The 25,401-nt window shown below is 40.3% G+C and overlaps 1 protein-coding gene across 1 annotated transcript in view; it reads left to right on the plus strand.

The window, feature by feature from the left end:
• CFAP91 (cilia and flagella associated protein 91) overlaps positions 1-25,401 on the plus strand; it is a 96,119-nt gene that overhangs the window by 61,788 nt on the left and 8,930 nt on the right. The window contains exons 11-16 of the mRNA XM_008708195.2: positions 8,270-8,386; positions 9,960-10,031; positions 11,435-11,581; positions 14,233-14,454; positions 16,988-17,136; positions 17,700-17,791. Coding sequence (XP_008706417.1) covers positions 8,270-8,386; positions 9,960-10,031; positions 11,435-11,581; positions 14,233-14,454; positions 16,988-17,136; positions 17,700-17,791 — 799 coding nt within the window. The remainder of the gene's footprint in view (positions 1-8,269; positions 8,387-9,959; positions 10,032-11,434; positions 11,582-14,232; positions 14,455-16,987; positions 17,137-17,699; positions 17,792-25,401) is intronic.

The raw sequence follows: 25,401 nt of genomic DNA on the forward strand, positions 1-25,401 counted from the left end.
CCCCTTTCTCCACATCCTCTCCAACAATTGTTGTTTCTTGCCTTGTCTATTTTTGCCATTCTAACTGGCGTAAGGTGGTATCTCAGTGTGGTTTTGATTTGAATTTCCTTGATGGCTAATGATTTTGAACATTTTTTCATGTGTCTGTTAGCCATTTGTATGTCTTCATTGGAAAAGTGTCTGTTCATATCTTCTGCCCATTTTTTGATTTGTTTATTTGTTTCTCGTGTATTGAGTTTGAGAAGTTCTTTGTAGATCTTGGATACCAGTCCTTTATCTGTAGTGTCATTTGCAAATATATTCTCCCATTCCGTGGGCTGCCTCTTAGTTTTTCTGACTGTTTCCTTGGCTGTGCAGAAACTTTTAATCTTGATGAAGTCCCATAAATTCATTTTATCTTTTGTTTCTCTTGCCTTTGGGGATGTGTCATGAAAAAGGTTGCTTTGGCCGATGTCGTAGAGGTTGCTGCCTATGTTCTCCTCTAGAATTTTGATGGATTCCTGTCTCACATCGAGGTCTTTCATCCATTTGGAGTTTATTTTTGTGTATGGTGTGAGAGAGTGGTCAAGTTTCATTCTTTTGCATGTAGCTGTCCAATTTTCCCAGCACCATTTATTGAAGAGACTGTCTTTTTCCCACCGGATGTTTTTTCCTGCTTTATCAAATATTAGTTGCCCAAAGAGCCGAGGGTCCATTTCTGGGCTCTCTATTCTGTTCCATTGGTCTATGTGTCTGTTTTTGTGCCAGTACCATGCTGTCTTTGTGATCACAGCTTTGTAGTACAGCTCGAAATCCGGCATTGTGATGCCCCCAGCTTTGTTTTTCCTTTTCAACAGTTCCTTGGAGATTCGGGGCCTTTTCTGTTTCCATACAAATTTAAGGACTATTTGTTCCAGTTCTTTGAAAAATGTCCTCGGTATTTTGATCGGGATAGCATTGAAAGTGTAGATTGCTCTGGGTAGCATGGACATTTTAACTATGTTAATTCTTCCAATCCATGAGCATGGAATATCTTTCCATCTTTTTATGTCTTCCTCAATGTCTTTCAAGAGTGATTTATAGTTTCTAGAATATAGGTCCTTTACGTCTCTGGTTAAGTTAATTCCAAGGTAACGTATGGTTTTTGGTGCTATTGTAAATGGGATGGATTCCCTAATTTCTCTTTCTTCGGTCTCGTTATTCGTGTATAGAAATGCAACTGATTTCTGAGCATTGATTTTGTATCCCGCCACGTTACTGAATTGCTCTATAACTTCTAATAGTTTGGGAGTGGCTTCTTTTGGGTTTTCCATATAGAGTATCATGTCATCTGCAAAGAGAGACATTTTGACTTCTTCTTTGCCAATTTGAATACCTTTGATCCCTTTTTGTCGTCTGATTGCTGTTGCAAGGACTTCTAGTACTATGTTGAATAATAGTGGCGAGAGTGGGCATCCTTGTCGAGTTCCTGATCTTAAGGGAAAGGCTTCCAGCTTTTCCCCATTGAGAATAATATTTGCAGTAGGCTTTTCATAGATGGCTTTTATGAGATTGAGAAATGTACCTTCTATTCCTACACTCTGAAGGGTTTTAATCAGGAAAGGATGCTGTATTTTGTCAAATGCTTTTTCGGCATCGATTGAGAGGATCATATGGTTCCTGAGTCTTTTCTTGTTGATATGATGTATCACGCTGATTGATTTGCGAATATTGAACCACGCTTGCATCCCAGGTATGAATCCCACTTGATCGTGATGGATAATCCTTTTAATGTACTGTTGGATTCTATTAGCAAGTATCTTGTTGAGGATTTTGGCGTCCATATTCATTAGGGAAATCGGTCTGTAATTCTCCTTTTTGAGGGGGTCTTTGCCTGGTTTGGGGATCAAGGTAATATTGGCCTCATAGAATGAGTTTGGTAGCTTTCCTTCTGTTTCTATTTTTTGAAATAGCTTTAGGAGAATAGGTATTATTTCTTCTTTGAATGTTTGGTAGAATTCCCCAGGAAAACCGTCCGGGCCTGGAGTTTTGTTATTTGGAAGGTTGTTTATCACTGACTCAATTTCTTCATAATTAATTGGCCTGTTTAAGGAATCAATTTCTTCCGGTTTCAATCTTGGTAGTTTATAGGTTTCCAGGAAGGATTCCATCTCTTCCAGATTGCTTAGTTTATTGGCATATAGCTGTTGATAAAAATTTCTAATAATCCTTCCAATTTCAATGGTGTTCGTCGTGACCTCTCCTTTTTCATTCATAATTTTAATAATCTGGGTCCTTTCTCTTTTCTTTTGGATAAGTCTTGCCAGTGGTCTGTCAATTTTATTGATTCTCTCAAAGAACCAGCTTCTAGTCCTGTTGATCTGCTCTACTGTACTTCTGGTTTCTGCTTGATTGATTTCAGCTCTAATTTTGGTCAACTGCTTCCTCGTGCGTGGATTAGGCCTGTCCCTCTGTTGCTGTTCCAGCTTCTTGAGGTGAGAATATAAAAACTGCATTTTAGATTTTTCTATTCTTTTGAGTGAGGCTTGGATGGCTATGTATTTCCCCCTTAGGACTGCCTTTGCAGTATCCCATAGGTTTTGGACTGTTGTATTTTCATTCTCATTGGTCTCCATAAATTGTTTAATTTGATTTTTGATTTCCTGGTTTATCGAGTCATTCCTGAGCAGGATGGTTCTTAGTCTCCAAGTGTTTGAGTTTCTTCCAAATTTTTCCTTGTGGTTGAGTTCCAATTTCAGAGCGTTGTGGTCTGAGAATATGCAGGGGATAATTTCAATCTTTTGGTATCGGTTGAGACCTGTTTTGTGTCCCAGAACATGGTCTATTCTTGAGAATGTTCCATGGGCATTAGAATAGAATGAGTATTCTTTGGTTCTGGGGTGTAGTGTTCTATATATATCTATGAGGTCCAACTCGTCGAGTATGGCATTCAAAGCCTTTGATTCTTTGCTTAGTTTTTGCCAGGGTGTTCTGTCTATTTCTGAGAGTGGAGTGTTGAGGTCCCCTACTATTAATGTATTTTTATTTATATGTCTCTTTATTCTGGTTAAGAGTTGGCTTGTGTATCTTGCTGCTCCCCTGTTGGGGGCATATATATTTATAATTGTCATATCCACTTGTTGAATACTTCCCTTAAGAATAATATAGTGCCCTTCTGCATCTCTAACTATAGTCTGTAGTTTAAAATCCAATTTATCTGATATGAGAATTGCTACCCCAGCTTTCTTTTGAGGTCCATTTGCGTGAAAGATGGTACTCCATCCCCTTACTCTCAGTCTGAATGCATCTTTGGGTTCGAAATGAGTCTCTTGTAGACAGCAAATGGATGGGTCATTTCTTTTTATCCAATCTGCAACCCTGTGGCGTTTTATGGGATGGTTCAAACCATTTACATTAAGACTGATTACTGAGAGATATGATTTTAATGTTGCCATGTTGCCAGTAAAGTCTTTGTTTGTATTGGCTGTGACTTTCTGTTCTGTATCACTCTTGGGGCCTTTTTACTTTTATAGAACCCCCCGTAATATCTCCTGTAGGGCTGGTTTCGTGGTTACAAAATTGGTTAGTGACTGGCGATTCTGAAATGTCTTTATTTCTCCATCAATTCTGAATGACAGCCTTGCTGGATAAAGGATCCTTGGCTGCATGTTTTTCTCTGAAAGAGCTTTAAATATGCTCCCCCAACCCTTTCTCTCATTCCAGGTCTGTGTAGACAGGTCTGACGTAATTCTGATGCTTTTGCCTTGGTACGTGAGAAATTTCTTTGCCCTGGCCGCTTTCAATACTGTATCCTTGCATCTAATATTTGCGAATTGCACTATGACGTGACGTGGCGTAGGTTTGTCGTGGTTGAGCTTGGGAGGGGTCCTCTCTGCCTCTTGGACACGAATGTTTGTTTCCCTTGCTAGATTAGGGAAGTTTTCAGCTACAATTTGTTCAAATATCTCTTCTAGACCTCTGTTTTTCTCCACCCCCTCGGGGATGCCGATGATTCTAACATTGGATCGTTTCATTGAGTCAGTAATCTCCCGTAACCTACATTCGTGGGCGTGGATTTTTTTAAGACCATCTTCTATTTTCATTTTTTCCTCTATTAACCCATCCTCCAATTCACTAACCCGTTCCTCTGCTTCTGCGACCCTGGCCGTCAGAGCCTCTAGTTTTGCCTGCATTTGGCTCATAGAATTTTTAATTTCTGTCAGATTCGCTCTCATTTCTGTCCTTAGGGATTCTATATTCTCAGTAACCTTTTCGTTAATAGTTTTTTCAATTCTACTCATCATTTTGACCATCGTTACTCTGAATTCCATTTCTGATAATTTGGTTACATCCATATCCATTATTTCTGTGGCAGAGGCCACAGACTCACTGTCTTTTCTTTGCTGGGGGGGGCTTCTCCTTCTTGTCATTCTGATGAAGAGAGGTTGCGGGGTTTCCAGAGCCCAAATTATTGACTGGGTCCCAGGCCGTGCCCCTTGTTTTATAGGGATCTTAGGGATGTGGGCTTCTTCTTTAAAGATTTTATTTATTTATTTATGTGGCAGCCAACCAGCGAGAGAGGGAACAGAAGCAGGGGAGTGGGAGAGGAAGAAGCAGGCTCCCAGCGGAGGAGCCCGATGAGGGACTCCTTTCCGGAACGCCGGGATCACGCCCTAAGCCGAAGGCAGGCGCTCAATGACTGCGCCACCCAGGCGCCCGGGTTGTGGGCTTCTTGATTTTTCAGCCTGCCTTCTGTGTTCTGGGGGAGGGGCCTGCCGCGCCGATACTCAGGCAGCCCTGTTTGGGTAGAGTCTCCGTGTCCCCTGCGAGGGAGGATGGGGATGGGCACTCCCTGAGCCGGTATTTCCAGGCTTTTGTTCTCTGGCGGCTTTCCCTGGCGGTTTGCTGTGCCTCTTCTGAGAGTCAGAGCAGCAGCGGCCAAATTTCAGCCTCTGTCACAGAACAGAGGGATTGCGGCCTGTTCTCTACTAATGTTCTGGCCACTTTAACTCTGTTTCTGTTGGTACTGCTCAACCCTGCAGCGTCCGGGATGTGCGCCCCACACCCGGCGTCCCAGCCCTCACTTCCAGGGCCGGCGCGTCTCTGTCCTTTGTGTTTCTAATGCCGCCAGCGATGCCTGGTGGCGCGCGCACCCGGCTCTGATCTCAGTCTGCTGTTTTGGAGTTGCTGCAAAATCATGAGCCCGCCCGGCTCTCCGTGCAGAGTGGCTACCGCCCCGGCGCCCGAACGCGGTGGCTCCCTCCCCCTTCCGTTTATCTTCCGATATCTGTGCACGGTTTCATGGCTCCCCGCTTCGTACCTCAATACTCAGCGCTGGAGATGTTCATTTGTAGAGATCCAGATGCGTCTTCCTGCGTCTCAGGCTGGTTCCGTGGTTGTTTAGGCTGGTCTGGTACCTATCCAGCTCGACTCGGAGGATCGGCTGAAAACGGTGTCTCCTACTCCTCCGCCATCTTAACTCCTCCCCTGTATTCTTCATTTCTGTTTGTGTTTTGACTTCCAGCCTTTCCTTTTGATCCTTTGAGTTTCTATCTGTGTTTACGCTACTCATCTGCTCTTGCATGTCATCTGTCTTTTCCATTAGAGCCCTTAACTTATTAATCATTATTATTTTAAATTTTCTGTCTGAATAATTCCAACATTTATGTCCTGACTCTGGTTCTGATGGTTACTTCTCTCTTTAGACTGTGTTTTTTTTTTTCCTGCCTTTGGAATAATGTTTAGTTTTTTTGTTGATAGCCTGACATCTGTTATGAAGCAATAGGAACTGAGGTAAAGAGGCTGCAGTGTGGGATTTATATTAATCTGGCTGGATGTTGGGCTGTTTAATGTTTGTTGTAGCTGATATTGTCAGAGAATTCACATTCTTTCATTGTCCTTGCTTTTATCTGTCCTCTTTAGGATGGAATCTGTCAGTTGGAATATTGGTTTGAATTAAAGTGAGTCACTAAATACTGGGTTTATGTCCAGACAGTTTATCTGCTTAGTCTTATGGTTACATTATTTTGAGAATCCAGAATCATAGAAATATGAAGGTACAGGTGATATAAAGCTTAAAAAATACTTCATGAGCTATGTCACAGTAATTATGGAGGAGAAATACCTGGAATAGTATAAAATAATTTCCACAGCACAGTATTTTCAGGCTATTCTTGGTACAATTTTGGTTGGAATATATTTTTGAAGATTTGTCAAATTGCTTATGTCCTAAGGCAGGTTAAAAGAGTGTACCAATGAGTTCTTTCTTCCATTTATGAAAACCATGGATTAAACTCAGTTGCCTAACCTGTTTGTCTTTTAAGCATGTTAAAATGTATTGTTTGGTAACAGCATTTCCTTGATATTCTTATATTCATTCATATTTCCCCCCGCCTCTCTCTCTCTCTGAGATTTACCTTTCAAGATAATAAGACAGATTGAAGGAATTCTCAAATGTTTTCATTTGTTGGTTTTATTATGCTTTTCATTGGACTTCCTGACCAAACATTTTTCTTTTAACTGTTAAAATCCAATTGCTTTTTTTCAAAGTTTAAATTATTTCTTTTATATTTAGAATTTATTTACTGACTGGGAAAAATATCCACATAGTTCAAAATTCGTAAATTATACAAGAGTATTAAATGTAAACCTTCTATCCCTGTCTCCCAGCTATGCAATTCCTTCTTTGGAGGCAACCAGTGTTTTTTAGTTTCAGATCTTTCCTTCCAGAAAGATCTTACAAGCAAACATATTTGTATCCATATAGCTCTCTGTATATAGAGATATGCACATGGGTGTGTATATATGTATGTTTAGAAACATATAAAAGCAAATACAAATATCTTCTTAAACTTTTTTACACAAATGTTAATATATAATGCACACTGTTCTGTCTGTGCTTTTATCATTTAATATATCTTGGAGATCATCCCATAATTGTATTACATCTTTTTTTGCATGGTATGTCATCATATAAATGTACCATGTCTAGCCAGTTCCCTCTTGATGGATATTTATATTGTCCCAAGTTTTTTGTATCAAAAAGAATGCTACGTTGAGTAATCTGGTTTGCATATAATTTGGTACATGTATGAACATATCTAGAAGAAAATTCCTAGACATGAATTGCTGGTCCGCAGTGTGCCTGCATTTATAGTTTTGATGGATACTGACAAATTGTCTTATAGAAATGATGTACTAATTGCTGAATATGTGAGGGTGCCTGTTTTCCCAGATCCCTACCAACACATTATGATTGACTGGTTTTAAAATGGTTTCCTGTGGTGCTATTCAGGGCAACACATGCAAGAGATGCCCGAGTTCAGAATCACTATTTTTTAGACTGCTGCTGCTTTCTGTTGACTCAGTCGTGGTTATTGCAGAGCCGTTATATATTAGAGCTGTTACGTATTTGGTGTCAGTTTTATTTTGTAGAAACTCAGAGGGGTCTGTTAAAACCACAATAATTTCATGTGGTTTCAAATTTTACTCAACTTACATGTGTTTACTAATTTCAAGTTTTGGCTTAGTGCTTATTTTATCACTTCTCTATGTTTTCTGTGAGAAAACTAATTTAAAATTATATGATGAAAAACATGATTCTAAAATATGATTTTTAAATGACGGAAATCAGACTTTTTGATACTTTTAAGTTAAAAGTATCCCCCTGAGGCTGAAAATAGAACCAATGAACAGAACCTTATGTCATATATAATTCTGGGGACTTTTGGTGATCAGAAGTAAAATCAATAAAAATGTATGTTGAAATTAAAACACACATACACTCTTTCACAAGAAAACAAGTTCATTTTCAGGAAACGTGAGGTGCAGGCCTTCACGGCCAAAGGAAAGCTCTTTCTTTATTTGGAGACAATTGCCATTTAATGCTCCTCAGTTCCCCCATAACATACCAAATATTTCTGTCCTTTGTGGCACAGGGAAATTTTCTATTGCCCAGGCACTTGTTTTAAACAGCTAATTGGCTCTTGTGGAAGAATAGGAGTTGGGTTTGCTTGCACATACACGACAAAACCTTTGAAAATCTCAAAAAAAAAATTTATTTTAATCCCCCAAATCTTTGATTAAAATGGATAAACCTAGAATATGTGCCCAGTTTATTCAGTGTTAGCTGATGTTTAAGAATATCATACCATCCCTTGGGTCATACAAGCACCCAGGTTTGGCCTTTCTCAAACTGTCCTAGCATAACCACAGTGAAGATTATTTCTGATCAATAGTCGATCTGTAGCCTAGATCGAGTAGTGGAAAAAAATACAAAGGTAAAAAGTGACGCTAGTTGGTGCTATTCCAGGCAATACTGGATAAGAAGAATAGAGTTCTCGAACCAAAGAAAGTTCTGCGCTTTCTTCAAAGAAAGGCTCTACCTCAACCTCGGCTTCCAACTCCAACCTTGGAAATGAGTTCCAATGTAAGTTTGAAACTCTATTTGAAAAGCTAAATTCAGTATTGCTGTCTATTCTTTTTTTTTTTTTTAAGATTATTTATTTGAGAGAGAAAGACAAAGGGAGCACAAGCAGGGGGAGCAGGGAAGGGAGAAGCAGGCTCCTCGCTGAGCAAGGAGCCCAATGCGGGACTTGATCCCAGGGTCCTGGGATCATGACCTGAGCCACTGGCAGACACTTCACCAACTGAGCCACCCAGGTGCCCCTGCTGTCTGTTTATTCTTATACTTTGGGTTAAAAGCAAACCTAATTTAACAGAGTTACCTTTTCAAGATCTGACTTATATGGCATTTCTTCTTATGCTTCAAACATCAGACACACACAAATAAGCAAAATGAAATCTTCCCAAGAAAAATAGGCATCAGAAGGTAATCGTCATGTGTGTCAAATAAAAAAAGAAGGTAGAATGATGATCAGTTACCATAAGCATCTAGCCACATGGGGAGGTGGCTGTGACAGCTGGAGTCAGGAGTGAAGTGCCAGAGTTGTCATGAGGACGGGCTGCCTTCTGAGGTAGTTCTGGCTCAAAGAGTTCACCCTGACCAGGGTCATACCTCACCTTCATAGATCTCCAAACTCAGTGTGGGCAAGGTACCAGAGTCAGTCAGGATTCAGGGCTGACTTGGACTAGACAGCCTCCCCCGCGACCACACAAGAAATTGCTAGAGATGCCACAGTACAGATGTACGGCTTGACAGGAGGGTAACTGCCTGCCTAGTAGATGAGGATATTCTTCTTAGCAGCCCTTCTTCTCAGCCCATCATCTGCCGGTACGGGGCAGTTCTCACAAGATGCCAGATCGTATTGCGAAGGTGGTTGTGCTTTGTCAGAGGTAGGGATGTTGACAGGAGCTCTCAGTAGCGCTTCTGAAGGGTGACCTGTGCGGAGGCACTGCTGGTACTCCCACTGACTGGCCAGGATGTGTTTCTGGACATCCCCTTTCTAGGCTTCGTGCCAGTCACTCCCTGTGGTTGACACATTGTCTTCCGCATGTGTTTATGCCGTTGATTTCTGTTGCTTTCTTTTGCATTGAGAGGCACTTTAAGTCAATTTGCAGGCTCTGCTTTCTGCTTTTGACACATAGTTACTTAAGCTGATTTTACCAGCTTATCTAAATTCTTGTGAGAAGCACCTTACTCTAGACTCTGACACGGACTGTTGTATTCCTTGTCTATTCATGATCAAACATGAAAAAAACTATTGCAAAAGGGATGTTATAAGCAATACTTGTTGCTTTAAGAAAGATTTGGCTGAAAAGGAGTACAGAAAAATGAAAATGTCTTAATTTGTAGGAATAGAATGAATTTTTGCTTTGGATAAGATTTTTTAAGGGTGTCTTACGATAAAAATAATTTTAACAATACAGTACGTAACATTTAAAATACTATATGTTCCATGAGAGTGTAGGCCTTATTTATTTCTCTTTAAATCCTCTGGCATCTTGCACAGTGTCTTTTGCTTGATCTAAGTCTTCAAAAAAATATTTGATGCTGACCGCTGCTCTTCTCAAGTTGCTTGGTTCTTACTTTGTTCTTTTAGGAAGAAGAAGATATAGAGATGGCTGTGATCTACCTTCAAAAGTTACTCCGGGGAAGAGTTGTTCAGAACACGGTGTGTAGGGTCCAACCACTGGTCCTTTGCTTCTCCTTTGAGAATAGATTTATAGAAAGCGTATGTACACGCTTCCTTGGGGTGAATTCCCTTTTGCACCCTGCTGTCTTATGGAACTGTATACTCTTGAATTACCTACCCATCGCCTTCTGTCATAGTTTGTCCAAGTGGGTGGCACAGTGTCAAGGAGAGAAAGGACCTGCTTGCTGTTTGTCACAGTTGTACCTGAGGCAAAGTGAAATTAGTATCTTCCTTAGAATCACTAAATCCAGCAATTTTCTTACCTGAATTTGGACTTATTTTTAAAAGTTTATTTATTTAAGTAATCTCTACACCCACCATGGGGCTTGAACTCATGACCCCCCAAGATCAAGAGTTGAATGCTCTACCAACTAAGCCAGACAGATGCTTCTGAATTTTGACTATTAAGGCATCACAGACCAAGTGGATTCCCTAATTTTCCACAAAGTCATAATTCTTTGAGTTTGTATATAGCTAGCAATACCTGAATAATAAATAGCTAAGTAGTACTAACTACAGTTTTGAACCCATACTATAAGCTCACATTATATATTCTTTGCTTTACATATATCATCTGATTTTTTCCTATCAGTTATCCCATTTTCCTGGCAAGTGATTGGAGTCTGAGATTATGTTAACTGCTAGCAAATTCAACTCTGGTCCTCCTGACTGTAAAGCCTTTGCCACATTATTTGTGCAAGCACATCTCAGTTTTTTTTTTTAATTTAAAAAAAAATTTTTTTATTATATCGTTAGTCACCATACAGTACATCCCTGGTTTCTGATGTAAAGTTCGATGATTCATTAGTTGCGTATAACACCCAGTGCACCACTGATACAAAGCATCAGAAAAAAAAATTTTCTCCTCATACAGCTGTACCTCATAAGAGACTCAGTTATAACTAGTATGTCCAGGGAAGCTGGGTGAGCATTTTGTGTTCAGCATTATTCTCTACTCTCCTTGAATATTTCCCCAGGAAAAATGTCACAGCAGATTACGTATTACAAACCAGGGGGCAGACCTCTTGGAACAGAAAGCACGGCTATGAAAAATACCATCCTCAGTCTTCGTAGGGAAGGAGCACAGAAAGTGAAGGGGAGGGTCTAGTTTCCTAATATGACCCTATAGTAACCACTTTGTCTTTGAGAGGCACTTTAAGAAACTGAGGAAACAACTGCTAAGTCAGCTTTTTCTCGACCTGAGCAGCGGGAGATGTAGAAAAGAGGGCTGAACTCGAAGCTCAGCAGAGCACCCCTGCTCTGTGGAGAAGGCAGAACCGAACCCACTGTTCCCAAGTGCCTCACCAGTGCCCGCATGGGTCCTAGTGCCTCGCACAGGGGACGCGAACTTGCAAGGCTCTTTTTGATTTGATTTGCTACAGATGTTTGAAGGGAAGGAGAAGCGACTGGAGCTGATCCAGGAGCTGCGCACCAGCCACGCACTACAAGACGATGACAGGCTGCTGAAGAAAGCCGAGAAGCAAGTGACGCTGGCCTTACAGCGGCAGAGGAACTTGCATGAGCACAAGGTTCTTTGCTTTCTTGTTAGGGTGTCTCCCCGGATTTTTATTATTGCACAAGTGGCATTGTAACAACAGGAAATGAAATGACAAAAAAGAAACATCCCCCCCAATCCCATCACTCTATCACGGTTGGCGTTTTTAAACAACGCTGCCGCAGTCCAGGACTGCGATGGGCTGTGCCCTCGCTGAACTGAATACGGTCTTATTGGCAAAAAAAAAAAAAAAAAAAAAAAAAAAAAAGAAGAAAGAAAGGAAAAAACCTCACATTTTAAAAGGTTTTCCTTCCAACTTTCTTAGATATTTGGTAATTCTACTGTATTTTAGTGGGAGCTCAACAGAATGAAAAGTAGTAAAAGCAAAAAAAAAAAAAAAAAGCGAGAGACATGAAATTTATTTTAAAATATCGGCACTTGTTTGTAAGTTTTAGAGCTGCACCCAGCTCACGCTGGGTAAACTGACGTTGAGTGTGTTAAAATCTCAGGGTATTCTGTGACTCTCATCAGCGTCGCCCGACCACAGCTGCTCATTGCAGCTCTACCCCAACAACTGTAAATGTTTTCCTGTTTTCTTCTGGCATTTGTCTGTGTATACAGTTTTTAATGTTGCTGACTACAGAGCAGACATGCTTTTACTATCACTCCCACTTATCTGTAAATCGGTATGAAAAAGCATCAATTTGCAGAGTTTAGTGTCGTGAGAAAGTAAGTTTACTGTGGCGTTAATGCAACCCACCCTAGTAACACACACAACGCTTGTGCCGTGTGGGACTGGGCACAAATGGCAGGCAGCTTGAAAATGAGCACGTTATTCCGTTTACGTGACACCAGGCTTGTGGATGGTCTCTGATTTGGGGGAGCTGGTGTAGGGGAGGGAGGACGAAAGCCACAGGCTATGAGACCCAACGGAAGGTCAGAGAAAGAAGAAGGGAATATGTACACTAGATTCTCTGAATCCGCGGGTCTGAGAGTCCTGGAAATGACAGAGTCAGGCTGCACTTCTGTTCAGATGGGAGCAGAACGCCCTGGAGCACCAGGGCCCAAGAACTGGATGGAAAAATGCCCTCCTTGGCCCTTCGAAGTTTCTGATTATAGACTTTAGCAGGTGCACCTAAGCCAGTCCAGGCTTTTTAACTCATCTGTCCCAGTTAGTAGGTAAATACTTGACTCATACCATGTCATCCAAGAGCTGAAGGAGGAGTTAATGGGAAGAGCTGTCACTTAGCAAAGGACTCACCCTGCTTACCTTCTGCCTGACCGAGGTCCACCAGTGACGTGCCAGAGTCGGAGGGAGGCGGCGCCTCATGTCTGCCTCCAGCTGAGCCTCTCCTTTTCTCCTCTTATATTTTCTATGGGGAATAGTACAGAAAATGCACAGTTCCCAGTTATGTCCTGCCCTGCATGATATGATCACGGCAAAATCAACTTCCTAAATATTTTTACTTAATTTTCAAATTAGATTGTACTACCGTAGCATACTCAAATTTCTTGCCGGGGGAGGACGCTGGACATGAACGGTAGCCATTTGGGATTTTAAAGGTTGCATCTGCCCCCCAACTGAGAAAGCTTGTGATCCTGGGACAAGGAGAGAATCTGTTTGTGGTCTCTGGGCTGAATGACCACTGTTTATAGAAGGAAGGAGTAGTGAGGCACTCTTAGCGTGGCCCTTTCTTTCCACCTCCCCCTATCGTATAAGTAAAGCTGAACTCTGTGGTTAGAAAGTATGTGTGGGCTGGGGGGAGGTGAGGGAGGGTGTCGGGGCTAAAGTCCACGCTTGAATGACAGTCTCACACAGTAGCCTCACCACCTTTGGAGACCTATGTGGGTTTCCTCTCCTCAGATACAAACCAGAGAAGCACAGAAGAACTGTCGGTTCTGGGGAGCCTATGACTGAGAGAAGAGCCCTTTCCCATAGACCTGAGGATAGAAAAGGAACAGGATGAAGCTGCAAAGGACTCAATCTTCTTAAACACTTTCATTCTCCACGTGTCAAAGCCAGGACAGACAGATCCATGAATAGATACTGTGGCTTATTCCTGGCAGAGAACTCCAGGCCCTGACTTTACCTCAATGATTACATAGACCTGAAGGCTTTTTCCTGCTCTGTTTCAAAGATAGTTCTTAATGACTTTGAAGTTATTTAAAAGAATACAGTACCACAGTTTTCTACTTTCATGTTATTCAAGATCTTAGAATTCCCCAAACTTGTGTCAAAGGACCATTAAAAAATTAAAAGGTTTCATGAGTGAATTTCTAGAAGACTCTATTTTATTGAACTCTAAAAGTTTTTTTAATAAAAATCTTGACATTTCCCTTCATGTCTGGGAAAATAGAAGTACTTTACCTTCTGGGTAAAAATGAAAGAAAAAACCCAATTTGTGTGGATACTAAGAAATGTTTTTGCTAAATCCTCCTCCTAATTTGAGGACTGTAATCTGTTAGTGACTGAGCTAACCACTTTCTCATGTGTAAGTTTGTATCATAAGTTTTCTTAGTAAGAACGCTTGGGATGACACCATCCTAGTGATAATATTCCTGATAAACAGGAAGTGCATTCTGCCAGTGAAGTGACTGTCGCAAGTTCTGGGTGATCCAGCATCCCTCCTTATACATCCACATGCTTAGGTTTTGTATCCTTAAAATTTTACTATTATTTTTAAGGTCTCACTGGTTGAAAACCATTTGGCTGGACTGGAAGGAAGGGTGCTAGCAGACATGTTTGACTTCCTGTCCAAAGAGCTGGTGAGACTACAGGAAGAGAGGAGGATCCATGCCTTTGCCATGCTGGCCGAACGGCAGCGGAGGATGCGAGAAGCTGAAGAGAGTGGTCGGCGCCAAGTCGAGCAAAGGCGCCTGAGGGAGGAGGACCAGATATTTAAGGAGGCAAGTGGGGGTGTAGCTGGATGTCTGGAAGCTATTTGTAAGGAGCCGAATCACACCAGAGGAAAGTCACGATATGAAATGGCACTTATTTTTTGTTTTTCATTGTGTTCTACAAATATGTATTGAGTTCCTACAATATGCTAGGCACTGTGGGATACTTCGGAGGGGAGGAACCAGACATGGTCCCTTTTCTCCTGGAGCTTAAGTACTATAAATGTGTAGAATTAGGAAATATAGTAAGTTTCATGAAGCAAACAGATGGGGCCCAGTTACACATTTTAAACAGGTTATTCTGCTTGCTGTGTGGAGAACAGGTTGGAAGAAGGACAGAGTGGAAAGAAGGAGATCAGGAAGGAGGCTGTGGAAGTAGTTAATGCCAATGAGAAACAGGAAGAAGTCAAGGAAGATGTCCAGTTTCTGGCTTCAGCAGCTGGGAAGATGATAGTACGGTTTTTTGATGTGGGAAAGCGGAGCATGGAAATTAGTTTAGGAGCAGGGTGGAATCAGGAATTTGATTTTTATTAGGCTTGAGACATTCTAGTGAAGGTGTCATTTCAGCAAGTGGATAGACAAGATGGAATTTAGAAGAGAGGTTTTGGCTAAAGATATAAACTAGAGCACCAGGTTGGTAAGTTAGAATTCTGACCAAGACATAATGGGTATGACGTTCCAAAGTGAGCAATATGTAAATTCAGAGGAAGTTCAAGGAGCTAGTAATATCTCAGAGCACTCACCCTCATCAAGAATATAAAGGCTCAAGTGTTAAAATTGAAGGGGATTTATGAAGAAGATTCCTTTAAAGGGAACTGTGCTGTGACTACCCATCCCCCTCCCCAACACACACACACACCCCAAAACCCACCCAGAGGTAGGTTTCTTTTCCTGTGGTCATTGGCGAGATTGATATGTATTCTTTCAGTTAGGGTGTCTGACTCCCTAGGAATGGAGAGGAGGAGAGCTAGGCCAGCCAGGGGCACAGATGACGCTATATGGGTGGCTAGCCAGAATATGTCAAGGCAAAGGCTGTGTGAGAGTTTCCCCTGGACCAGATGTGGACCCCACGGGAAAGAGAGAGAAAACCAACCTGGACCTTAAAAAATTTCCTATCCAAGAGGGCTGTCTGAATTATATGTGTGGATTATCAGGTTTTTTTTTTTTTAAAAATGCATCCATTTGAGATCTTCTTACTTGATCTGGTATTTTCAGGATTTACACAATTCTTATGGAATTAGGATTGATTCATGAATAGTATTTGTTGTGTGTGTTTCAAATTTCTTTTTGTTTTAAACCAAACAGATTGCTCTCCCTCTACACAGCTTAAGAAGTTTTGAGTTACATATTGTCATGGTCAGCTTTTTAACTGGAGTGGCAGAACATCTACAATGCCTCTAATCCATACTCTAACTATTTCTGATTGCATACTTGGAAAACTGTAAAGAAAAGGGAATGTTTACCATAAAATCATGACAGTGGAAAGGGTCTGTGGTCCAGAAGAACCCATAGCAGCCTTCTAGAATTCTAGCAGTGGCTACATGAGTACTGACTTTACCCTAATTCATTACACAGTACATCTGTCACTGTGCACTTTTTAAAACGTGGGCTCTATTTCACAACTTCAGAAAGCTTAAAAAAGTAACAGTCCAGGGTATGATAGTTCAAAAATTCATCAGAGACCCAGGATCCTTCTAGCTTACTCCTTTTCTGTCCTTAAGTCATGGCCCTCGTGGCAGTACAAGATGACTTCTGGTGCTCCAGCATTAGGTCCCCATGAAATGAGAAGAGAGAGAGAGAGAGAAACTAGGTTTCTCCCTTTAAGAATCCTTTCTAGGGGCGCCTAGGTGGCTCAGTCAGTTAAGTGTCTGACTCTTGATTTCTGCTCAGGTCGTGATCTCAGGGTCATGAGATTGAGCCCCACCTTGGGCTACACACTGGCTAGAGCCTGCTTAAGATTATCTCTCTCCCCTGCCTGGTTGTGCTCGCTCTCTTAAAAAAAAAAAAAATCCTTTCTAGAAAGTGCACAGATGACTTCTGCATGTACCAGAACTATGGTTACTAGGAAATGTAGTCTTTATTCTAAACACCTATTGGCAGAGCTAAAACTCAGGGGGTCTGTTACATAAGAGGAAGGAGAGAAAGGACATTGGGAAATACCTCTTAGTCTCTGCCACAGTTGGGTAGTTTGACCAAGTCACTTTGCTGGAAAGAACAAAGCCAGGAACCAAAACAGGGTTATTGACTGAAGCCCATGATCTTTCTGCAGTGTTGTATTGCCCACCCTAAGTAAGACCCATAATTCTAAAGTGGGCTAGATGGATGGGGGCTACCCAGAATGGGTGGGTAGGTGGGCTAGAAACAGACTGACCAGACAGGAGAAAAAAAAAAAAATGGAATGATCAATGAGGGGACTGTTGACTTAATGAACAAAATAGATGTGCTTTAAAAAGGTCAATCAGTGTTCTTTTTTTTTTTTTTTTGGTGTTGTTTACAGTAGTATTCCTGTTCTCAGTAACGGGGGCATTTTTTTTTTTTGCAGGTGATTAAAGTTCACCAAAGTACTGTAACTTCCTATCTGGAAGACATAATACTGAATACCGAAGAGAACACTGCAGAAGAACAAGCCAGGGCAGAAATTGAGAAGATGGCTGAGGAAATCAATGACATTGCTTATGAAATGGAGAGCCGGTTTGTACCAAGAGAACAGATGGCAGAATGGATAGCGCATTTGCTGTTACTCATATGTATTTTTCAAAAGCTTAAGATTTTACCACCAAGGAGAAACAAGTATATATCTCCTGCTTCAGTGTCCATTGTTTTAACTGCATAACTCTTTAGAAGTCAACATGCCTAAATCTTTGTATGGCAGGAGTGCTGGGGGTAGAATTTTCAGTTATCCTCTGCAGTCTGGATCACTAACATACTACTTTTAGAGTACCACAAAGCATGAAAGCAACGTGAATAAGTGCACCATTACCGCACCCCCAAGGTCTTGGCTTCTTGTATAAGTTATATATCTCTAACATTCCCTTACTGGCAGGTACGTTAACTGAAAGACAGGGTCAAATCCGAATTTGTATGAAGTTAACCAGCCCCACCAGAAGTGTAGTATTTCAGACAACGTAATCAAGGAAGAGGCAGTAGTGGGATTTGAGCAGTGGAGTCCCTTACACAAGCAAGAACTTAAGTAGAAATCAGCAGCTCAAGTAAGGCAACAAAGGAAATCGTTTAATTTGTTTTTTATTTTTTAGCCGAACTCAGCTTCAGTCAGAGGAGATTGTGGCTGAGTTGGTTTATAGTTTCCTGATCCCAGAGGTGCAAAAGGACTTTGTCAAAGAAAAAGGTAAGCCAATGTAATGCTTTACTTTGTGATTTCTTTTAAAAGATATAAACTATTTTCAATATCCCTGAGATTTAAAATGACCAGAAGTATGAAGAAATTTCTGAAGGAGAATCACTGACTTTTCTTATTTCAGAGCTTGTCAAGTTCTCTTCATGCTGATTCCAGAATGTAATCACCTCTAGTATAGATGGGGTACAGTTCTAGTAAGTGTGATGGAGTATCAGTGCCAAACCTTCTTTAAGAGGAAGTTCCCAAGTTCCCCAAAGAGGTGTATTTTGTGATTTGGTTTTTTTTTTTTTTTTTTTTTAAGACATAAAGCAAATGTTGACAAGATGCAGAAGGTTCAAACTGTACTAGCCCTTTGGAGGTGGGACACATACAAGGTGGGTGTTGGAAAGCTGAGATGCTTGAAGGGCTTAAACCTATTCTGCTGCTCTGCCTGTGCCACAGACAACTTCTGCTTCTGCCAGGACTGTATCTAAGTACAAATATCTTCACTTGTCAAAAGTGGCATGTTTTGAAGACTGATGCTTTTAGTCAATAGAGAAAGAGAAAAAAATTGACTTAAAAAAAGAATGCTCTTGGGGCGCCTGGGTGACTCAGTTGGTTAAGCATCTGACTCGATTTCAGCTCAGGTCATGATCTCAGGGTCTTGAGATCAAGCCCCATGTCTGACTCCACACTCAACGTGGAGTCAGCTTGAGATTTTCCCTCTCCCTCTGCCCACTGCCCCCCCTCAAAAAAAGCACTAAAAACAAACAAACAAACAAACAAAAAAAAAACCAAAAAACCAAGAAAAAAAAAACACCTCTTCTGGAGCTTTCAGACTATTGGTGACAGGTTACCAGAGAGAGGGGTGCAACCAGAAGATCAATATTTAAGTGAAATATTGGCCAGGGAAGATGGCCAAATAGGAAGATCCTATAAGCTCACCTTGTCCCATGGTTACACCTAGACAACCCAGAAAAACGTGTAAGTAACCCAGAAAAACGACCTGAAAACTGGCAGAACACATTCTGAACACCTAAACGTAGAGAAGAGACCACATCAAAAATGGTAAGAAGGGCGGAGACAGGTCGGGAACCAAACTGACCCATGACACTGTCCATGGGAGGGACACCACAAGCATGGAGAAAGGAGAGCAGCACATCCCTTGCCAGATACCCCAGGCAAGGGGGACCTGCACTGGGAAGATGAATCCCCATAACATTTGGCTTTGAAAACCAGAGGGGCTTAACCTCACAAGTTTTACAATCAGCAGGGCTCAACACTTGGAACTTTATAAATCAGCTTGGCTCTAGGAGAGCCAGAGAGCAATAAGAAACAATCCCCACCCTTAAAGAGACAGCATAACAAACAGCCCCACTGGGATACGGCATGGAAGCAGCATTTTGAGTCTATGAGAAGACTTACGAATCTCAGAACATGTGCTGGAGGGGCAGGGATCTTTAGGAGACTTCTCTAAAAACAAAAGTGCGGTCAGGGGCCATTTACCTCCCTCAACCCCAGCCTAGATAAACAGATACCTACAAGGACCAGCAAAGTGCACACACTCTCCACTTAGCTTGCTAACAGCGTGCCCCATCCCCATGTTCTCCTGTGGATCCACCTTCTCCCAACCTCTCCACTTAGTAGGAGTTCATCTATAACAGTGTCACAAAATTGGCATTATGCAAGCAGCCCCGATGGGCCAGCACCCCTCCAAAGTGACTCCTGCCCCAGGGAGAAGGGAAGATAGCCACACACACATCAGTTCAACTGTGAACCCAGCAGTGGGCAGACATCTGGTCTGACTGCAGGCCTCATCCACCAGTGAAAGCCTCGCAGGGGTCAACACAGGGAGAATGCCCTGTTGTAATTCAATGTGACCACAGCTCTGGCAAACATCTGGGCTGACCAAAATCAAGCCTATGGTGACCCCAGACTGGCCCACTAACAACACAGGAACCAAACCTGGCCCACAACAGGCAGAGAGCCTTTGCAGACAACTAAGCTGAAGGCAAACATTACTCAGCCACAACAGTAGTCACACAGAACACATATAGGAGACACCCCTGAATGCCAGGGTCTGGTGAACGGGGATGTTCTACTGCAGGGCACTATAGGACCTGCTCTTCATATGTCCATGACTTTTGAGAGCCGGAGATGTAGCTGACTTTCATAATACATACATAACAAACACAGTTAGACAAAATGAGGAGACAGAAGAATATGTCCCAAATGAAAGACCAGGACAAAATCACAAGGAAGCTAAATGAAATGGAGATAAGCAATATGCCTGATGGAGAAAGAATTTAAAGTAATGGTCATCACCATACTCACTGGAATGGAGGAAAGGGTGAAGAACTAAGTGAGACACTCAACAAAGAGAAAACACAAAAAACCAATCAGAGATGAAGAACTCAATAACTGAAGTTAAAAATACACTAGAGGGGAAAAAAATAGTACACTAGAGGAAGCAGAACACATCAGTGACTTGGAGGACAGAGTAATGGAAAGCAATCAAGCTGAACAAGAGAGAAAAAAAAGAATAAAAAATGAAAACAGATTAAGGAAACTCAATCACACCATCAAGTGTAATAACATTTGCATTATAAGGATCCATGAAGGAGAAGACAGAGAAGAAGTGGCAGGGGCGGGGGGAGGGCTTGAAGAAATAATAGCTGCCAACTTCCCAAATCTGGAGAAGGAAACAGAAATCCAGATTCAGGAGGCACAAAGCATCCCCAACAAAATCAACCCAAGGAGGTCCACACAAAGGCACATGGTAATTAAAATGGCAAAAAGTAGTGGTAAGGAATTTTTAAAGCAGCAAGAGAAAAAAAAAGTAGTTACATACAAGAAATACCCCGTAAGACAACTAGCTGATTTTTGAGCAGAAACATCGCAGGCCAGAAGGGAGTGGCATGATATATTCAAAGTACTGAAAGAGAAAAATGTATAACCAAGAATACTCTATCCAACAAAACTATCATTCAGAATAGAAGGAGAGAGGGTAGAGAAAGAATTTGCCAGACAGACAAAAGTTGGAGGAATTCATGACCACTAAATCAGCCTTACATGAAATGTTAATGGGGACTCTGTGAGTGGAAAGGAAAGACTGTAAGCAGGAGTAAGAAAAGTAGGAAGCACAAAACCATAAAATTAAGTATGTCTATAAAAATCTGTCAAGGGATTCACAAAATAAAAGGATATGAAGTATGATACCATGTACCTAAAACATGGCAGGGGAGAGGAATAAAAGTTTAGGGCTTTTAGAATGAGTTCAAACTTAAGGGACCAACAACTTAATATAGACTACTATTTGCGTAAGATGTTACATATCAACCTAATAGTAACCACAAAACAAAAACCAGTAATATATATACAACAAATAGAGAAGGGAATCCAAGTATATCACTGAAGAAAGCCAGCAAACCAGGGGAGAAAAGAGTGAGAGAAGAAAGAAACAGAGAAGAACTACAAAGACAACCATAAAACATGTACTTATTGCTCTTTGTTACTTACCTATCAATAATTACTTTGAATGTAAATGGACTAAATTTTCCAATCAAAATACATAGCGTCATAGAATGGATAAAAAAACCAAGACCCATCTATATGCTGCCTACAAAAGACTCATTTCAGACCTAGAGATGCATGCAGATTGAAAGTGAAGAGATGCAAAAGCATTTATCATGCAAATGAAAGTGAAAAGAAAGCCTGGGTAGCTACCCTTAGTTCAGACAAAGTAGACTTGAAAACAAAGACTGTAAAAAGAAACAAAGACACTACATAATCATAAAGGGAACAACAATCCAACAAGAAGATACAATTATAAATATTTATGCATCCACCATGGGAGCACTCAAACACATAAAGCAGCTATTAACATTCGTAGAGAGAGTAACTGATAGTAATACAATAATAGTAGGGGACTTTAACAGCTCACATACATCAACAGTTAGATCATCCAAAGAGAAAAATCAAGGAAAGAGTGCTTTTGAATGACACAGTGGACCAGACGGATCAAAGAGACACTCAGAACTTTCCATCCTAAAACAGTGGAATAGGCATTCTTTTCAAGTGCACACTCTCCAGAGTAGATCACATGTTAGGCCACAAAATAATTCTCAACAAATTTAAAAAGTTTGAAGTCATTTTATGCATCTATTCCAACTACAATGCTATGAAAATAGAAATCAACCACAGGAAAAAAACTGGAAAGACACATACATCAAGATTAGATAACATGCTACTAAACAATGATGGGGTTAACCAAGAAATCAAAAAATACATGGAAATAAATGAAATGAAAACACAATAATCCAAAATCTTTGGGATGCAGCAAAATCTGTTCTAAGAAAGAAGATTATAGCAGTACAAGCCAAACTTTATACCCAAAGAAGCTAGAAAAATAACAAGCAAAACCCAAAACCAGAAGGAAGGAAGTAATAAAAATAAGTTTCTTTCAGAAACTAAAAAACAAGAGAAGAAATCAAGGAAACCAGGGGCTGGTTCTTTGAAAAGATCAACAAAATTGATAAACCTTTAGCCAGACTCATAAAAAAAAAAAGAGAGAGAGAGAGAGCGGACTCAAAACAATGAAGGAAATTGAAGATGACACAAACAAATGGAAAGACATCCCATGTTCATAGATTGGGAGAACAAAATTGTTAAGTGTCCATACTACACAAAGCAATCTACAGATTTAATGCAATCCCTATCAAAATACCAACAGCATTTTTCACAGAACCAGAACAAATAATCCTAACATTTGTAACGAACCACAGAAGACCCTGAATGACCAAGGCAGTCTTGAAAAAGAAGAACAAAACTGGAGGTATCACAATCCCAGATTTCAAGATACACTACAAAACTGTATCAATCAAAACAGTATGGTACTGGCACAAAAAAACAGACACACAGATCAACAGAACACAGTAGAAAGCCCAGAAATAAACCCACAATTATAATGGCTGACTAATTTTCCACAAAGGAGGAAGAACATGCAATGAGAAAAAGTCTCTTTAATAAATGGTGTTGGGAAAACTGGACACTTACATACAAAAGAATGAAACTAAACCATTTTCTTGCACCATACACAAAAATACACTCAAAGTGGATTAGAGACCTACATGTGAGACCTGAAACCATAAAAATTCTAGAAGAGAGCACAGGCAATAATTGCTCTGACATTTGTCATAGCAACATTTTTCTAGATATGTCTCCTAAGGTAAGGGAAACAAAAGCAAAAATAAACTATTGGGACTACATCAAAATAAAAAGCTTCTTGCACAGCAAAGGAAACAGTCAACAAAACTAAAAGACAACTTACTGAATGGGAGAAGATATTTGCAAACAATATATCCAATAAAGGGTTAGAAAATATATAAAGAACTTCTACAACTCAACACCAAAAAAAAAAAAAAAATCCAATTAAAAAACGGACAGAAGACATGAACAGACATTTCTCCAAAGGAGACATACAAATGGCCAACAGACCCATGAAAAGATGATCCGTCACTAATCATCAGGGAAATGCAAATTAGAACCATGGTGAGATATCACCTTATAGCAGTCAGAATGGCTAAAATAAAACACATAAGAAAAAAAGTGTTGACACGGATGTGTTAAAAAAAAAAAAGGAACCTTCATGCAGTTGTGGGGGGAATACAAACTGATGCAGCCACTGTAGAAGACACTATGGAGGTTCCTCAAAAAAATGAAAAATAGAATCACCAAATGATCTAGTAATTCCATTACTGGGTATTTACCTAAAGAATATGAACAGTAATTTGAAAAGATATATGCACCTGTGTGTTTATTGCAGCATTATTTACAATAACCAAATTATGGAAGCAGCCCAAGTGTCCATCGATAGATGAACAGATAAAGAACATGTGGTGTATATCTGCAATGGAATATTACTCAGCCATAAAAAAAGAATGAAACCTTACCATTTGCAACAACATGGATGGATCCAGAATGTATGCTAAGGGAAATAAGTCAGTCAAAGACAAATACTATGTGATTTTACTCCTATGTTAAATTTAAAAACAGATCAAATCAACATAGAAAAAAAAGAGACAAGTAAAAAGAATCTTAAGTATAGAAAACAAACTGATGGTTACCAGTGGGGAGGTTGGTGGGCAAATAGGTGAAATAGGCAAAGGGGACTAAGAGTTCACTTAATGTGATGAACACTGAGAAATGGATAGAATTGTTGAATCACTGTATTGTACACCTGAAACTAATAAACTGTATTTTAATTGTACTGGAATTTTTAAAAAGAATTAAAAAATTAAAATTATCTTTTGTAAGCCTCAAATATTTACAATAAAAAAATACGGAAAGAGCCCAGATGTCCATCAACTGATGAATGGATAAAAAGATGTGGTGTGTGTGTGTGTGTGTTTGTGTGTGTGTGTGTGTGTGTGTGTGTGTATAAAATGGAATATTACTCAACCATCAGAAAGAATGAGATCGGAAGAGGGGGGAAAGATGGCAGAGGGGAGGGGGTGAGGTGTTATATGCAACTGATTGAATCACTGAATTCTACCACTGAAACTAATAATACAGTATATGTTAATTAAATTGAATTTAAATTTAAAAATTTAAGTGCATTAACAGCTTGGTTTTTTAAAATTTTTTTACAAGGTTTCCATGTTGTGCAGGGGAATTCTGGACAGGTTTAAGAGAAGTATAACATTTCAGATCACCTAATAGGAATAAAGCAACGGTAGAGTTCTAATGCATTCAAAGAGAACAAAGAAATATCTTATTTTCCCATTATATGATTGTACTGTAATTTCTAAGCCTATACCTTCTAGTGATAAGTATCTAGTTTGTTTCAGTGTGTTTCCTTTAACTAGCAGTGCTGCAAGCAGTCTATTTTATGCCTATCCTGGTCATGCTACTGATAGTAAATTCCTAGCAGTACGGTGCTGGAAATGGGGTATGTGCATTTTACTTTTGCTGGATACTACCAAATAGCCCCCACAAAAAGATTGTTCTAATTCATACTCCCGTCAGCGGTGTAGGATAGTCCTTATGCCAACAGTATTTAATTTTCAGATAAAATAATCCATGTTTCTTTGTTACCTTATAAAAGGGATCTTGTGTTTTCTGAATCTGTAAGAAAATATGCAGCTCCTTTTTATTTTTCCAGGTCCAAAGCAAGGTCAGCCTGCTTCAGGTCAATTCTAACTGAGGGAATTGAAGGAGGCAGGGAAATAGTGTGTCTAATAGTTACCAGTGACCCCTTCCCCTAGCTTCTCTGGGCTCTGAGAGGAAGGAGCTGGAGGAGGCACTTGAGCTGAAGGAATCCTGTGGGACTTGTCTGTGGGGAAGCGGGGCAAGTCCTTAGCCTCTTCTCTGGACAGGGAGCACACACTAGGACCTTTTGTTTCTCTTTTCAAATAAAAGAACCATATGTATTATATATACTCTTTACCCCAAATTAAGATAATATATACAGACCATTTTGAGATATTGCATGATTGAAAAGACCTTGAAGAGACCCGTATATAGATGTGAAATAACAGTAACTACCAAATTTTAAGTGCATGCTAAGTTCTAGACTCTACTAAGCATTTAAAAAGTACCTATCTCAATTTCTTAAAATAGCT

This window comes from Ursus maritimus, unplaced genomic scaffold (assembly GCF_017311325.1).
Source record: "Ursus maritimus isolate PB19 unplaced genomic scaffold, ASM1731132v1 scaffold_4, whole genome shotgun sequence".
In the NCBI taxonomy this organism is placed as follows: domain Eukaryota; kingdom Metazoa; phylum Chordata; class Mammalia; order Carnivora; family Ursidae; genus Ursus; species Ursus maritimus.